At 45.1% G+C, this 14,780-nt stretch overlaps 1 protein-coding gene across 1 annotated transcript; it reads right to left on the bottom strand.

Annotated features, from left to right (window-relative positions):
* Positions 1-1,578: 1,578 nt before the first annotated feature.
* Positions 1,579-14,472, bottom strand: LOC124040868 (solute carrier family 17 member 9-like). The gene is made up of 10 exons (XM_046357974.1): positions 14,418-14,472; positions 6,835-6,965; positions 6,537-6,633; positions 5,837-5,933; positions 5,073-5,160; positions 4,861-4,895; positions 4,648-4,763; positions 2,799-2,854; positions 2,660-2,689; positions 1,579-2,223 (listed from the first exon to the last, which is right to left on the bottom strand). Exons 1-10 carry the CDS (start codon positions 14,447-14,449, stop codon positions 2,045-2,047), a joined length of 861 nt encoding a protein of 286 aa, XP_046213930.1. The 5' UTR covers positions 14,450-14,472; the 3' UTR covers positions 1,579-2,044.
* Between the last annotated feature and the right edge of the window lie 308 nt (positions 14,473-14,780).

Raw genomic sequence — 14,780 nt, 5'->3', positions numbered from 1 at the left:
CAGCCACAAGAGCATTAGTGAGGTCGGGCACTGATGTTGGGCAATTAGGCCTGGCTCGCAGTCAACGTTCCAATTCATCAAAGTTTTTCGACGGGGTTGAGGTCAGGGCTCTGTGCAGGCTAGTCAAGTTCTTCCACACCAATCTCGGCAAACCATTTCTGTATGGACCTCGCTTTGTGCACGGAGGCATTGTCATGCTAAAACAGGAAAGGACCTTCCCCAAACTGTTGCCACAAAGTTGGAAGGACAGAATCATGTAGAATGTCATTGTATGCTGTAGCATTGTGATTTCCCTTCACTGGAACTAAGGGGCCTGAACCATGAAAAACAGCCACAGATCATTATTCCTCCTCCACAATCTTTCCATTTGGCACTATGCATTGGGGCAGGTAGCGTTCTCCTGGCATCCGCAAAACCCAGATTCGTCCAACAGACTGCCAGATGGTGAAATGTGACTCCAGAGAACGCATGTTCCAGAGTCCAATGGCAGGAAGCTTTACACCACTCCGCCCGACACATGGCATTGTGCATGGTGACTTTAGGCTTGTGTGTGACTGCTCAGCCATGGAAACCCTTCTCATGAAGCTCCCGACAGTTCTTATGCTGATGTTGCTTCCAGAGGCAGTTTGGAACTCGGTAGTGAAAATTGTAACCGAGGACAGATGATTTCTACGTGCTTCAGTACTCGACAGTCCAATTCTGTGAGCTTGTGTGGCGTACCATTTTGCGACCGTTGTTACTCCTAGACATTTCCACGTCACAATAACTGCACTGACAGTTGACCGGGGAAGCTCTAGCAGTTGACCGGGGAAGCTCTAACAGTTGACCGGGGAAGCTCTAGCAGTTGACCGGGGAAGCTCTAACAGTTGACCCGGGCAGCTCTAACAGTTGACCGGGGAAGCTCTAACAGTTGACCGGGGCAGCTCTAACAGTTGACCGGGGCAGCTCTAGCAGTTGACCGGGGCAGCTCTAACAGTTGACCGGTGCAGCTCTAACAGTTGACCGGTGCAGCTCTAACAGTTGACCGGGGAAGCTCTAGCAGTTGACCAGGGAAGCTCTAACAGTTGACCCGGGCAGCTCTAACAGTTGACCGGGGCAGCTCTAACAGTTGACCGGGGCAGCTCTAACAGTTGACCGGTGCAGCTCTAACAGTTGACCGGGGAAGCTCTAGCAGTTGACCGGGGAAGCTCTAACAGTTGCCCGGGGCAGCTCTAGCAGTTGACCGGGGCAGCTCTAGCAGTTGACCGGGGCAGCTCTAACAGTTGACCGGGGAAGCTCTAACAGTTGACCGGGGAAGCTCTAACAGTTGACCGGGGAAGCTCTAGCAGTTGACCGGGGCAGCACTAACAGTAGACCGTGGCAGCTCTAACAGTTGACCGGGGCAGCTCTAACAGTTGACCGGGGAAGCTCTAACAGTTGACCGGGGCAGCTCTAACAGTTGACCGGGGAAGCTCTAACAGTTGACCGGGGAAGCTCTAACAGATGACCGGGGAAGCTCTAGCAGTTGACCGGGGAAGCTCTAACAGTTGACCGGGGAAGCTCTAACAGTTGACCGGGGAAGCTCTAGCAGTTGACCGGGGAAGCTCTAACAGTTGACCGGGGAAGCTCTAACAGTTGACCGGGGAAGCTCTAACAGTTGACCGGGGAAGCTCTAGCAGTTGACCGGGGCAGCTCTAACAGTTGTCAGCAACAGGTGTAGCTGAAATTGCCAAATCCACGAATGTCTATACAGAGAGAAACAATTGAGTTGTTAAATTAATATAGAAGAAACACTGACTATGATCTGACAAACATCTAGAATTGACTTTCACTACTGTTTCACTTCTTTCACATCTCAAATTCTGATGTGGATGTTTTGATACATTTAACAGACCAAGGCTCTCGCTGTTCTCTTTCTATATTCAAGTCTCCCGTGTGCATTCTGTGGTACATGGGCATAGGTTCTGGTCCTGTTTTGGGGACTCAGATGTGGATAGTGTGGGACCTGGTCCCGTTTTGGCCCCTCAGTTTAAAAGGTGGTTGTTGAGGGACCAGGGCTTGGGACTCAGATGTTGATGTCGTGGTAGTGGCCCTTGGAAGAGTCCATGTCGACCCGGCGGGCCTCAGCGAAGGCCAGGAAGGTGACCAGGCCCACCAGGTTCACCACAGTGATGAGGGTGAAGACAGACGCCCACGACCCTGTAGCCTCAATCAGATACCCCGAGAAATACACCATCAGCACACCTGGAGAAACACGATCAGATACGCAGAGGAATACGGCATTAGGAAACAGTACATGCACGCACAAACTGAGCAGTTTCAGACTACGGCATATCATATCAACAAATGCCAGTTCAGCCTCCCATTCCCAGTTGTGTGGGGTAGAAGTAAACAGATTCAAATGCCCCTTCCCGCTACGGTGCCCTAACTGTCATGTTCTACTCCCTCAATGATTTATCCGACACAAACTCTATTATCACGCCAATATGAAATATGCATGGAGCATTGGAGCCAATGAGACTGACAAGAGACACAACCCAAAGTCCTGCCTTTTAGAACCATCAGATGAATTATTCATCACCACCTCATGAAAGGACAACACCACTGATCCTGAAACTGTTGGTGAACGATTCATCACAGATGTTTCCGCTTTGGTTTGTCCCTCAATGAACATGCTTACCTGAGAATGCTCCACAGGTATTCATAACACCTGCAATGAAAAATAGATACATGATTCATTTGTAATATTTGACAGGACTGTAATATTCATCAATCAAATCTGCTGAGAGGTGGATAAATGAGCCACCGGTGTAACATACCAAACAGAGCCCCAGCACATGACGGAGCCAGGTCCTGAACATTCACAGACACACCGCTGGAGTACAGACACAAGACACGTTACTGTCTGCCCCAGTAGACAAGGTGTTAAACAGACTCCCTATATTTACTGCCCCAGTAGACAAGGTGTTAAACAGACTCCCTATATTTACTGCCCCAGTAGACACGGTGTTAAACAGACTCCCTATATTCACTGCCCCAGTAGACAAGGTGTTAAACAGACTCCCTATATTCACTGCCCCAGTAGACAAGGTGTTAAACAGACTCCCTATATTTACTGCCCCAGTAGACAAGGTGTTAAACAGACTCCCTATATTTACTGCCCCAGTAGACAAGGTGTTAAACAGACTCCCTATATTTACTGCCCCAGTAGACAAGGTGTTAAACAGACTCCCTATATTTTCTGCCTCAGTAGACAAGGTGTTAAACAGACTCCCTTTATTTTCTGCCTCAGTAGACAAGGTGTTAAACAGACTCCCTATATTCACTGCCCCAGTAGACAAGGTGTTAAACAGACTCCCTATATTTACTGCCCCAGTAGACAAGGAGTCACATATTAAACCCTATAAAACTAACAGATAAGATAAGTGGAACTACAGAGTCGCTGTTAAAGCGCTTGTGAGGGGGTGATTATGTTTATATGACCCATTCCACTGTTGGTTATTATCTACATCCTGCATCATTCATTTACATCCTTGTACACTTCCAAGATAAAACAGCGAATCCCTCAAGGGTAGTAACTGTGGCTGAATATGGTCCTAGATGATAGACACGAGGCCTAGGAGTGGATTTGGGGACGAGCATCGGTACCTGTGGCTGAATATGGTCCTAGATGATAGACACTAGGAGCGGAATTGGGGACGAGCATCGGTACCTGTGGCTGAATGTGGTCCTATATGATAGACACTAGGCCTAGGAGCGGATTTGGGGACGAACATCGGTACCTGTGGCTGAATATGGTCCTAGATGATAGACACTAGGCCTAGGAGTGGATTTGGGGACGAGCATCGGTACCTGTGGCTGAATATGGTCCTAGATGATAGACACTAGGAGCGGATTTGGGGACGAGCATCGGTACCTGTGGCTGAATATGGTCCTAGATGATAGACACTAGGAGCGGATTTGGGGACGAGCATCGGTACCTGTGGCTGAATGTGGTCCTATATGATAGACACTAGGCCTAGGAGCGGATTTGGGGACGAACATCGGTACCTGTGGCTGAATATGGTCCTAGATGATAGACACTAGGCCTAGGAGCGGATTTGGGGACGAACATCGGTACCTGTGGCTGAATATGGTCCTAGATGATAGACACTAGGAGCGGATTTGGGGACGAGCATCGGTACCTGTGGCTGAATATGGTCCTAGATGATAGACACTAGGAGCGGATTTGGGGACGAGCATCGGTACCTGTGGCTGAATGTGGTCCTATATGATAGACACTAGGCCTAGGAGCGGATTTGGGGACGAGCATCGGTACCTGTGGCTGAATATGGTCCTAGATGATAGACACTAGGCCTAGGAGTGGATTTGGGGACGAACATCGGTACCTGTGGCTGAATATGGTCCTAGATGATAGACACTAGGCCTAGGAGCGGATTTGGGGACGAGCATCGGTACCTGTGGCTGAAGGTGGTCCTAGATGATAGACACTAGGCCTAGGAGCGGATTTGGGGACGAGCATCGGTACCTGTGGCTGAATATGGTCCTAGATGATAGACACGAGGCCTAGGAGCGGATTTGGGGACGAGCATCGGTACCTGTGGCTGAATATGGTCCTAGATGATAGACACTAGGCCTAGGAGCGGATTTGGGGACGAGCATCGGTACCTGTGGCTGAAGGTGGTGAGGCCCATGGTGGCAGAGACAAAGGCCACAGCTATGGGGAAGGTGGTGGTGCCACACAGCAGGAGAGTAAACACACTGGACACACCCATGGAGAAGAACTGACCAGGACACAAGGAGAGGAAAGTTGAGGAGAAGAAAGGCAAAGTTAACTAGTAATGCCAATGTGGGCATTGAATCGGAAACAAGCTACAATACCTGCATAAGCTTCCTCACAGCAGCAGTGTCAAACCCTAGAGACAGAGAGAGAAAGAGACAAAGAGAGAGAGACGTGGGACAGATCAATAGTTAAAAACCTTGACAATTGTAAAAGGGTACCCAACTTCGACTGATTACAATCAGTAAAACAAAAGGAAAACATTCGCATCATTTGTTTCCTGATGACAAATAGTTGATATCTCTGGCATTACCTCGGCTGATAAGGTGGTCAGAGAGACAGCCACTGAAGAGAGAAGAGGGGATGGCCACAAACCATGGGATAACATTAAACACCCAACCCTGCAGGGAGAACATCATAACATTTAACACCAAGAACACTGATATGAGCTCAGACATGTATGCCATTAATACCCTATACGTTTGTTAAGAGATCGTGATCCAACTTGACAAACATCTAAGTTGGGGGAACATCCGAGTTCCTTAGCTAGTATTACACAGGTCTGTCAGATGCAGGGGGGTCTGACTAGATTTGAGTTCCTTAGCTAGCAGAGTTTTATGTCTATACCATGTCTACAGCGCCCCCTCTTGGTTTACTCAGTGGTATTACACAGGTCTGTCAGATGCAGGGGGGTCTGACTAGATTTGAGTTCCTTAGCTAGCAGAGTTTTATGTCTACACCGTGTCTACAGCGCCTTCTCTTGGTTTACTCAGTGGTATTACACAGGTCTGTCAGATGCAGGGGGGTCTGACTAGATTTGAGTTCCTTAGCTAGCAGAGTTTTATGTCTATACCATGTCTACAGCGCCCTCTCTTGGTTTACTCAGTGGTATTACACAGGTCTGTCAGATGCAGGGGGGTCTGACTAGAATTAAGCCATTTTGTATGTACACTTTCAAGTGTCTGTTGTCTTTGCCATTCCAACCTTGAACTCCAATGTGGCATTTCAAGTTTTGTTTTGTCTCGTCTTCTGAAGGAATGGGTTGGGAAAAGAGGAGGGATGGAGGGGGCAAGTTACCTTGGCATCAGGGAAGGTGTCCTTGAAGTAAGTCGGTAGCCATGACAACATTGTGAAGAAGGTGCTCGCAGTGCAAAGGTGCGTAATAATCACAGCACTGAAGGGAGGATAATGGAGACAGAGCGAGAGAGAGAGAGAGCAAACAAATATAATTAAGTTAGTGTACCACTTCTATGACTCATAGGCTACATCTTTTGAAAGCTCAAAATATTCCACAGCAGTTCCTACTTTTACTGGCTGAAATAACTGACGTATGGGTCACCACTACAGTTATATTAATGTGTATGTGCAACATAAAAACAAGCACCATCAGTATGTTTACTGTATATTTATTCGGAGTGTTTAAATAGCTCTCTCTCCACTGGGTTTCGCTCATTCAAGAACTGAACAGTGTCAGTCCGTGCTACAAATCCATGCTCACACCAACCCCCCACCTACACAGTCAGTGTCATCTGCTTTTCTGTTCAGTGGTTCATTTTCCTATCAAGGTGTGGTTTAGCCATTACAGGAAATAACACCAACCAACCATTTCCGTCATTGTAAACAGGGCAGATCAGTTGCACGGACTGCCATGGGGTTCTATAAATAACAGCCAATAAGAGACAGGCACAGAGGATATGAATGAAGCCTTTATGTGAGACGGAAACATCGACAGGGAAGTGAGCTGATCAGAGAGGATTGTGTTTGGGCCTTTTCTCACCAGACAGCAGGTTGTTTGAAGAGACGTAACCAGTGTCTCCTGGAGAGTTTGGACCGGGGCCCTCCACGACCCAGCGACTCCAATGTGATGATAGGTCCTGGAACACACACACACACACAAAGAAAGAGAAAAGTCTGAGCTCAATGTGGAGCTCAGAGGAAGTTCATGACAACAATACGAGCAGATGGCTAGAAAACAACAATGACACAGCACTTGCCCAAAATAGTCGAGCTGTGAAATGAAAGTGTTCAGTTTCAGTAAGATATGCATGTTGCCATTACACCGACACACTCCTTACCTTCCCCTTTGAGCAGGTATTTCCATATGCAGTACGCCCAGATGACAGAGAGCAGACCAGACACATAGAACACGCTCTCCCAACCATACAGGTCCAGCATGAGGGAACCAGCCCCCCCAATCACCAGTGTCCTGCAGGAGACAACAGCACTGGTCATACACTCAAACTGTAGTGTTGTATTGTATTGTTTTTTTACTGCAATGGCAAAACAAGACCATCTGTGGAGAACTCCTGACTGGAGACGGAACATCTGTGGCTCCCTGATGAGTTGTTTATGGCCAGCCCAAAATGACATCCCCCGGCAACTCCAATGACAAACAGCTGACCCTGGCTTCCATAAAAAGATGACCTCATCAACAGCAGCACTTAAAACACCCCGGTAAAAACTGCTCGAAGGCACAGATCTAGGATCAGCTTACCCTGGCTTCCATAACAGATGACCTCAACAACAGCAGCACTTAAAACACCCCGGTAAAAACTGCTCGAAGGCACAGATCTAGGATCAGCTTACCCTGGCTTCCATAACAGATGACCTCAACAACAGCAGCACTTAAAACACCCCGGTAAAAACTGCTCGAAGGCACAGATCTAGGATCAGCTTACCCTGGCTTCCATAACAGATGATCTCAACAACAGCAGCACTTAAAACACCCCGGTAAAAACTGCTCGAAGGCACAGATCTAGGATCAGCTTACCCTCCCTCAATCATACCCTTTAAACACCAGTGGGGGAAACAACGGAGCTCAAGGCGGGGGAAGGGTTGCAAAGCTTCTGGTAAATTACCAAAGTTACAGGAATCTTCGGTAATATAACAAAATTAATTCATATACAGTATTCATTTTCTTTTATCTGTGTCCATATTATCCATGAGTTTCTTGTGGATAGAATATATGGTTCAAGAGAAAATAGACTAATTAATGAAAAAAGCATCTATTCAACAATGGCATTATAACTCTTCCAACTAAGGCCCTTTTCCACAACTGACACCAGTTTGGTGCCAAAAAATCTACAACACAAAAAAAAGGAAGTTTGATGCTGAAACCCTCATATTAAACATATTATAAGAAGTAAATGAAGTTGATGCTGGATAGTAAGCAACGCTCGAAAAGCCTTACTGCAAACAAACTTCCAGAAATAATTAAGGCACTCATGTAGTGAAAACATTAAGAAGCATTTATTGTTTTACGGCCAAGAATTAAAAAATACTGATGAGTTGCGGCTATAACAGCCTTCATCAGGGTGACAAAGAATAGTGGTGGACAACGCGTGTATATCCCGGCTTCTTGGGCATTGTTTACTGTATAGCATCAACTTCCTTTTGCTCTACAGTATTTCATCCCATGATCAAAGAGCACCTCGTGGATGAACTAAAAACCAAAGTGCTCCTCTCCTGTGTCTCTACATTAAACATATTATATTTAGGATAACGTTTTACAGCTTTGTTGTTCCAATGTTATTTGATTAATAATATGAATAATATATTCAACATGTGAAAAGGCCACACAGAGGGACAGAGATAATTACACACTGGGGTCAAGCTTCCTGCCATCCAGGACCTACACACTAGGCGGTGTCAGAGTCATAAGACTCCAGTCCCCCTAGTCATAGACTGTTCTCACAACTACTGCGGGGCAAGCGGTACCGGAGCACCAAATCTTGGCCAAAAGGCTCCTTAACAGCTTCTACCCCCAAGCCTGCTGAAGAATTAATCAAATGGCCAACCGGACATTTTGCATTGTCCCCCCCTTTGTTTGTTTTTACAATGCCGTTACTTGCTGTTTATTATCTATGCAGTCACTTTACCCTGACTAACCAGTACCCCTGTATATAGTCTCATTACTAACCAGTACCCCTGTATATAGTCTCATTACTAACCAGTACCCCTGTATATAGTCTCATTACTAACCAGTACCCCTGTATATAGTCTCATTACTAACCAGTACCCCTGTATATAGTCTCATTACTAACCAGTACCCCTGTATATAGTCTCATTACTAACCAATACCCCTGTATATAGTCTCATTACTAACCTGTACCCCTGTATATAGTCTCATTACTAACCAGTACCCCTGTATATAGTCTCATTACTAACCAGTACCCCTGTATATAGTCTCATTACTAACCAGTACCCCTGTATATAGTCTCATTACTAACCAGTACCCCTGTATATAGTCTCATTACTAACCTGTACCCCTGTATATAGCCTCATTACTAACCTGTCCCCTGTATATAGCCTCACTACTAACCTGTCCCCTGTATATAGTCTCATTACTAACCTGTCCCCCTGCACAATGACTCAGTACCAGTACCCCTGTATATAGCCTCATTACTTACCTGTACCCCTGCACATTGACTCAGTACCAGTACCCCTGTATATAGTCTCATTACTAACCTGTCCCCCTGTATATAGCCTCATTACTAACCTGTCCCCTGTATATAGCCTCATTACTAACCTGTCCCCTGTATATAGCCTCATTACTAACCTGTCCCCCTGCACAATGACTCAGTACCAGTACCCCTGTATATAGCCTCATTACTTACCTGTACCCCTGCACATTGACTCAGTACCAGTACCCCTGTATATAGTCTCATTACTAACCTGTCCCCCTGTATATAGCCTCATTACTAACCTGTCCCCTGTATATAGCCTCATTACTAACCTGTCCCCTGTATATAGCCTCATTACTAACCTGTCCCCCTGCACAATGACTCAGTACCAGTACCCCTGTATATAGCCTCATTACTTACCTGTACCCCTGCACATTGACTCAGTACCAGTACCCCTGTATATAGCCTCATTACTAACCTGTCCCCTGTATATAGCCTCATTGCTAACCTGTCCCCTGTATATAGCCTCATTGCTAACCTGTCCCCTGTATATAGCCTCATTGCTAACCTGTCCCCTGTATATAGCCTCATTACTAACCTGTCCTCTGTATATAGCCTCATTACTAACCTGTCCCCTGTATATAGCCTCACTACTAACCTGTCATCTGTATATAGCCTCACTACTAACCTGTCCTCTGTATATAGCCTCATTACTAACCTGTCCCCTGTATATAGCCTCACTACTAACCTGTCCCCTGTATATAGTCTCATTACTAACCTGTCCCCCTGCACAATGACTCAGTACCAGTACCCCTGTATATAGCCTCATTACTTACCTGTACCCCTGCACATTGACTCAGTACCAGTACCCCTGTATATAGTCTCATTACTAACCTGTCCCCCTGTATATAGCCTCATTACTAACCTGTCCCCTGTATATAGCCTCATTACTAACCTGTCCCCTGTATATAGCCTCATTACTAACCTGTCCCCCTGCACAATGACTCAGTACCAGTACCCCTGTATATAGCCTCATTACTTACCTGTACCCCTGCACATTGACTCAGTACCAGTACCCCTGTATATAGCCTCATTACTAACCTGTCCCCTGTATATAGCCTCATTACTAACCTGTCCCCTGAATATAGCCTCATTACTAACCTGTCCTCTGTATATAGCCTCACTACTAACCTGTCCTCTGTATATAGCCTCATTACTAACCTGTCCCCTGTATATAGCCTCACTACTAACCTGTACCCCTGAATATAGCCTCATTACTAACCTGTCCCCTGTATATAGCCTCATTACTGACCTGTACCCCTGCACATTGACGCAGTACCAGTACCCCTGTATATAGCCTCATTACTAACCTGTACCCCTGTATATAGTCTCATTACTAGCCTGTACCCCTGTATATAGTCTCATTACTAACCTGTACTCCCTGTATATAGTCTCATTACTAACCTGTACCCCTGTATATAGCCTCATTACTGACCTGTACCCCTGCACATTGACTCAGTACCAGTACCCCTGTATATAGCCTCATTACTAACCTGTACTCCCTGTATATAGTCTCATTACTAACCTGTCCCCTGTATATAGCCTCATTACTGACCTGTACCCCTGCACATTGACTCAGTACCAGTACCCCTGTATATAGCCTCATTACTAACCTGTACTCCCTGTATATAGTCTCATTACTAACCTGTACCCCTGTATACAGCCTCATTACTAACCTGTACCCCTGCACATTGACTCAGTACCAGTACCCCTGTATATAGCCTCATTACTAACCTGTACCCCTGTATATAGTCTCATTACTAACCTGTACCCCTGTATATAGTCTCATTACTAACCTGTACCCCTGTATATAGTCTCATTACTAACCTGTACTCCCTGTATATAGTCTCATTACTAACCTGTCCCCTGTATATAGCCTCATTACTAACCTGTCCCCTGCACATTGACTCAGTACCAGTACCCCTGTATATAGCCTCATTACTAACCTGTACTCCCTGTATATAGTCTCATTACTAACCTGTACCCCTGTATATAGCCTCATTACTGACCTGTACCCCTGCACATTAACTCAGTACCAGTACCCCTGTATATAGCCTCATTACTAACCTGTACTCCTGTATATAGTCTCATTACTAACCTGTACACCTGTATATAGCCTCATTACTGACCTGTACCCCTGCACATTGACTCAGTACCAGTACCCCTGTATATAGCCTCATTACTAACCTGTACTCCTGTATATAGTCTCATTACTAACCTGTACTCCCTGTATATAGTCTCATTACTAACCTGTACTCCCTGTATATAGCCTCATTACTGACCTGTACCCCTGCACATTGACTCAGTACCAGTACCCCTGTATATAGTCTCATTACTAACCTGTACCCCTGTATATAGCCTATTTACTAACCTGTACCCCTGCACATTGACTCAGTACCAGTACCCCTGTATATAGCCTCATTACTTACCTGTACCCCTGCACATTGACTCAGTACCAGTACCCCTGAATATAGCCTCATTACTAACCTGTACCCCTGTATATAGCCTCATTACTAACCTGTACCCCTGAATATAGCCTCATTACTAACCTGTCCCCTGTATATAGCCTCATTACTAACCTGTCCCCTGTATATAGCCTCATTACTAACCTGTCCCCCTGCACAATGACTCAGTACCAGTACCCCTGTATATAGCCTCATTACTTACCTGTACCCCTGCACATTGACTCAGTACCAGTACCCCTGAATATAGCCTCATTACTAACCTGTACCCCTGAATATAGCCTCATTACTAACCTGTACCCCTGAATATAGCCTCATTACTAACCTGTCCTCTGTATATAGCCTCACTACTAACCTGTCCTCTGTATATAGCCTCATTACTAACCTGTCCCCTGTATATAGCCTCACTACTAACCTGTCCTCTGTATATAGCCTCACTACTAACCTGTCCTCTGTATATAGCCTCATTACTAACCTGTCCCCTGTATATAGCCTCACTACTAACCTGTACCCCTGAATATAGCCTCATTACTAACCTGTCCCCTGTATACAGCCTCATTACTGACCTGTACCCCTGCACATTGACGCAGTACCAGTACCCCTGTATATAGCCTCATTACTAACCTGTACTCCCTGTATATAGTCTCATTACTAGCCTGTACCCCTGTATATAGTCTCATTACTAACCTGTACTCCCTGTATATAGTCTCATTACTAACCTGTACCCCTGTATATAGCCTCATTACTGACCTGTACCCCTGCACATTGACTCAGTACCAGTACCCCTGTATATAGCCTCATTACTAACCTGTACTCCCTGTATATAGTCTCATTACTAACCTGTACCCCTGTATATAGCCTCATTACTGACCTGTACCCCTGCACATTGACTCAGTACCAGTACCCCTGTATATAGCCTCATTACTAACCTGTACTTCCTGTATATAGTCTCATTACTAACCTGTACCCCTGTATACAGCCTCATTACTAACCTGTACCCCTGCACATTGACGCAGTACCAGTACCCCTGTATATAGCCTCATTCCTAACCTGTACTCCCTGTATATAGTCTCATTACTAACCTGTACCCCTGTATATAGTCTCATTACTAACCTGTACTCCCTGTATATAGTCTCATTACTAACCTGTACCCCTGTATATAGCCTCATTACTGACCTGTACCCCTGCACATTGACTCAGTACCAGTACCCCTGTATATAGCCTCATTACTAACCTGTACTCCCTGTATATAGTCTCATTACTAACCTGTACCCCTGTATATAGCCTCATTACTGACCTGTACCCCTGCACATTGACTCAGTACCAGTACCCCTGTATATAGCCTCATTACTAACCTGTACTTCCTGTATATAGTCTCATTACTAACCTGTACCCCTGTATACAGCCTCATTACTAACCTGTACCCCTGCACATTGACGCAGTACCAGTACCCCTGTATATAGCCTCATTACTAACCTGTACTCCCTGTATATAGTCTCATTACTAACCTGTACCCCTGTATATAGTCTCATTACTAACCTGTACCCCTGTATATAGTCTCATTACTAACCTGTACTCCCTGTATATAGTCTCATTACTAACCTGTACCCCTGTATATAGCCTCATTACTGACCTGTACCCCTGCACATTGACTCAGTACCAGTACCCCTGTATATAGCCTCATTACTAACCTGTACTCCCTGTATATAGTCTCATTACTAACCTGTACCCCTGTATATAGCCTCATTACTGACCTGTACCCCTGCACATTAACTCAGTACCAGTACCCCTGTATATAGCCTCATTACTAACCTGTACTCCCTGTATATAGTCTCATTACTAACCTGTACCCCTGTATATAGCCTCATTACTGACCTGTACCCCTGCACATTGACTCAGTACCAGTACCCCTGTATATAGCCTCATTACTAACCTGTACTCCCTGTATATAGTCTCATTACTAACCTGTACTCCCTGTATATAGTCTCATTACTAACCTGTACCCCTGTATATAGCCTCATTACTGACCTGTACCCCTGCACATTGACTCAGTACCAGTACCCCTGTATATAGTCTCATTACTAACCTGTACCCCTGTATATAGCCTATTTACTAACCTGTACCCCTGCACATTGACTCAGTACCAGTACCCATGTATATAGCCTCATTACAAACCTGTACACCTGTATATAGCCTCATTACTAATGTGTGCATCTGTATATAGCCTCATTACTAACCTGTACCCCTGTATATAGCCTCATTACTAATGTGTACCCCTGTATATAGCCTCATTACTTATCTGTACCCCTGTATATAGCCTCATGACTAATGTGTACCCCTGTATATAGCCTCATTGTCATTCTTTTATTTTTTTAACTTTAGTTTATTTAGTAAATATTTTCTTAACTCTATTTTCTTAAAACTGCATTGTTGGATAAGGGCTTGTAAGTAAGCATTTTAAAGTAAGGTACACCTGTTGTTTTCGGCTCATGTGACAAATAAAATTGGATTCGATTTTACTGTGATCATTTGAAGTAGCCAAAAGGGCCTCTAGATGTCTTTTGATAAATTACATAGAAATTCTTTAAAGTTCAAAAATTCTGGTAGTTTCCAGACATGTGCAGGGGTACGAGGTAATAACAGGGCAATATACAGGGAGTACTGAGTCAATGTGCAATAACATGCAACCCTAGATCAGCGTGGAAACAGGGAGTTTGGTAGGGCCAGACTCACCCCAGATAGGAGCCACTGCCCACAGTGCTCATGAGGAATCCAGTCTGAGTCAATCTCCACCACCTTCTGAGAACACAGGCTAACCAGAGACGGGTAGTGCACACCTGGAGGTACAGATACACAGCTCTGTTACACTATGTAGTGAGCACAGAAAGTCACACACATTGGTTCATTCATTTAATACATATTTGGAAGGAATGTTCTGTATTCTTCTTTAGGCAAAATGACACAGAAAGTGGGAAAACGGCAAAAGAAAAACACCATTGTCTCAAATGAGAAAACGCTGTCGCCTGCAGAATCAAACTAATGATTCATATCCTGACACGACGCGCTTCAAATCAACATCTAAATTTAATTGTAAAT

The sequence above is a fragment of the Oncorhynchus gorbuscha genome, linkage group LG08 (assembly GCF_021184085.1).
Source record: "Oncorhynchus gorbuscha isolate QuinsamMale2020 ecotype Even-year linkage group LG08, OgorEven_v1.0, whole genome shotgun sequence".
NCBI lineage: Eukaryota > Metazoa > Chordata > Actinopteri > Salmoniformes > Salmonidae > Oncorhynchus > Oncorhynchus gorbuscha.
Note: the sequence above shows the minus strand (reverse complement) of the source record. Positions and strands in the feature narration are given on the sequence as shown.